The sequence below is a fragment of the Morone saxatilis genome, unplaced genomic scaffold (genome assembly GCF_004916995.1).
Source record: "Morone saxatilis isolate NCDOM2014 unplaced genomic scaffold, NCSU_SB_2.0 Contig17, whole genome shotgun sequence".
Classification (NCBI taxonomy): Eukaryota; Metazoa; Chordata; class Actinopteri; family Moronidae; genus Morone; species Morone saxatilis.
Window position 1 is genome coordinate 12050546 of NW_023339729.1, and position 2150 is coordinate 12052695.

General features: G+C 39.5%; 1 protein-coding gene across 1 annotated transcript in view; it reads left to right on the plus strand.

Moving 5' to 3' along the window:
* Positions 1-1444: 1444 nt before the first annotated feature.
* Positions 1445-2150, plus strand: part of LOC118327108 (lysozyme g-like) — a 7176-nt gene continuing 6470 nt past the window's right edge. The window contains exons 1-2 of the mRNA XM_035660331.1: positions 1445-1535; positions 1895-1972. Coding sequence (XP_035516224.1) covers positions 1532-1535; positions 1895-1972 — 82 coding nt within the window. The 5' untranslated portion in view covers positions 1445-1531. The remainder of the gene's footprint in view (positions 1536-1894; positions 1973-2150) is intronic.

Below are 2150 nucleotides of genomic sequence, written 5' to 3' on the forward strand. Positions count from 1 at the left end.
ATCGAATCAACAACCTTTCGATTACTGAACGACCCTCTCTGCCTCTGAGCTCTGCCTCTAGTGACCACGGTGCCCATTTGTTGAAATCCATTTGTGTAAGTCACTCTTACTGGCTGATTAGTATGGTAAATGTTAAATGGACTGTACTTATATAGTGACTTTCTAGTCTTTTAACCACTCAATGCGCTGTACACTACATGCCACACTCACCCCATTCACACACATTCATACACTGATGTCAGTGCCTGCCATGATGCAAGGTGCCAACTGCCCACCAGAACGTAAAACTAATCATTCATACACACTCATCGGGAGCAATTTGGGGGTTCAGTGTCTTGCTCGAGGACACTTTGACATGCAGCGAGAGGAGCCGGGGATCGAACCGTCAACCTTCCAAGTGGACGACCCGCTCTACCTCTGAGCTACAGCCGCCCTCACTCACCCTTGTGTGCGTTTGCATGAAAAAATTTAATGTCCAAAACAAAGCATGTATATTTACTCCTTGCCTTCACATGTGCTGCATATAAAAAACAACTACTAAATTATTATTGTAAACAAAAATATCAAAAATAATAAGATTTAGACACAAAGCTGCAAAAGGTCTAAAAACTTTATGCTTTCCAGTCAACCACACCACAAGGCAACAGTACTTTTCCTTTTAAGCATAATCTGACCTGCAGGGGTTACACATATTATTAATAAACACACACCACAGACACGATACAAAATGGCCAATGTAAATGGTAAATTTAAAAATATGAATAAATACAAACTAAGAAATTGGCTCCTACAAGTATGACTTAAACACTGATCCTTCAGGTTATCGGCGTTGTGCAGATCAAATAAGTCTGAGAGAGGGCACAACTGGGGGGATCTAGAAAGAACTGCCAAAAACTGAGTGAGCTGGAGAACATTAGTCAGTGGCTTATGGAGCAAAAGGCTTAAGTGAGTAAGTGAATATGTAAAAAAGTTGATGTACTTGCATGATTTTATTATTATTTTTTGTGTGCAATTTTTTGTTTGTATCGACATGGTTTAATGCATTTATTGTCGGTTTAGATAAAAGGGTCAGCTACATAAATGTAATGTAGACGTGTGCATTATGTCCAAATCTCAGTTGACTTCACTTCTTTGCCTGGTTTACAGCCTACTAAAGTAAGCTGCAGTGACCCTGTTACAGTCAGTGACGTTTATTTCCTGTAAATCAGCTGTTTTCACCTGATGTTCTCAACTGGCACAATCCACCCTCTGAAGAATAACAGTGAAACCAAAAGTAAAAGCTTTTTTCTGGTGGGGGGATTCAAAGGTGAATCCCCTCCCTTTTCTGCCTCTGATTGGCTCTGACTGTAACCTCATGCCCAAACCTAACCAACTCAAGTAATGAAGTCAATAAGAGGCGGGTCGAGCAAAGTAGACATACCAGTATAAATATCCTTCATACGCACACTAAAGAGTGGACAGAGAGAGAGAGAGACAGACTGTGTTGCAGCTCATTCCAGTTTGAAATACACCACAGAAGAGGAACAGGAAGATGGGTAGGTGTTTCTGTAATTTTCCTGTTTGTAGAACTTCACTTGAATGTGCTTGTGGTATAAACGCAACCTAAGAAAGAAACTCTGGGATACTTATTAAACATAGTGTGTCCTATAACTTTTTTTCATATTAATTTATATTAAATGTTTGTATGTGTCAACTGTAATTTTACAGCACAAGGCTACACTGTATATCTACCTGTATATCTTCCATTTGTAGTTTTGCGGGTCCTGTAGTGCCAGGAATGCTATAAACATGTACATGTAACTGTAAAGTTCATTGAGGTCCTCATGATTTGTGGTAATGTTGATTTGCAGGTGTGTTGATAAATAAAAGAATCAAATAAACTGAACATTTGCAGGTTATGGAGACATCATGAAAGTTGAAACTACCGGTGCTTCGCAGAAAACAGCTAAGCAGGACAGTCTGGGATACTCAGGTAAACTGCAGTAAATAAACAGCAGCTGATTTGATCAAAAATAGTTGAAAAAGTAATCCTGTAGTCTTCAGGTCTATGGATTGAAAGGGACATTTTTGCACTTGTTGCACTGAGGCCATAATCCTGTTCTGAATTTCTCTCTAAAGGTGTGAATGCATCACACACCATGGCACAGACT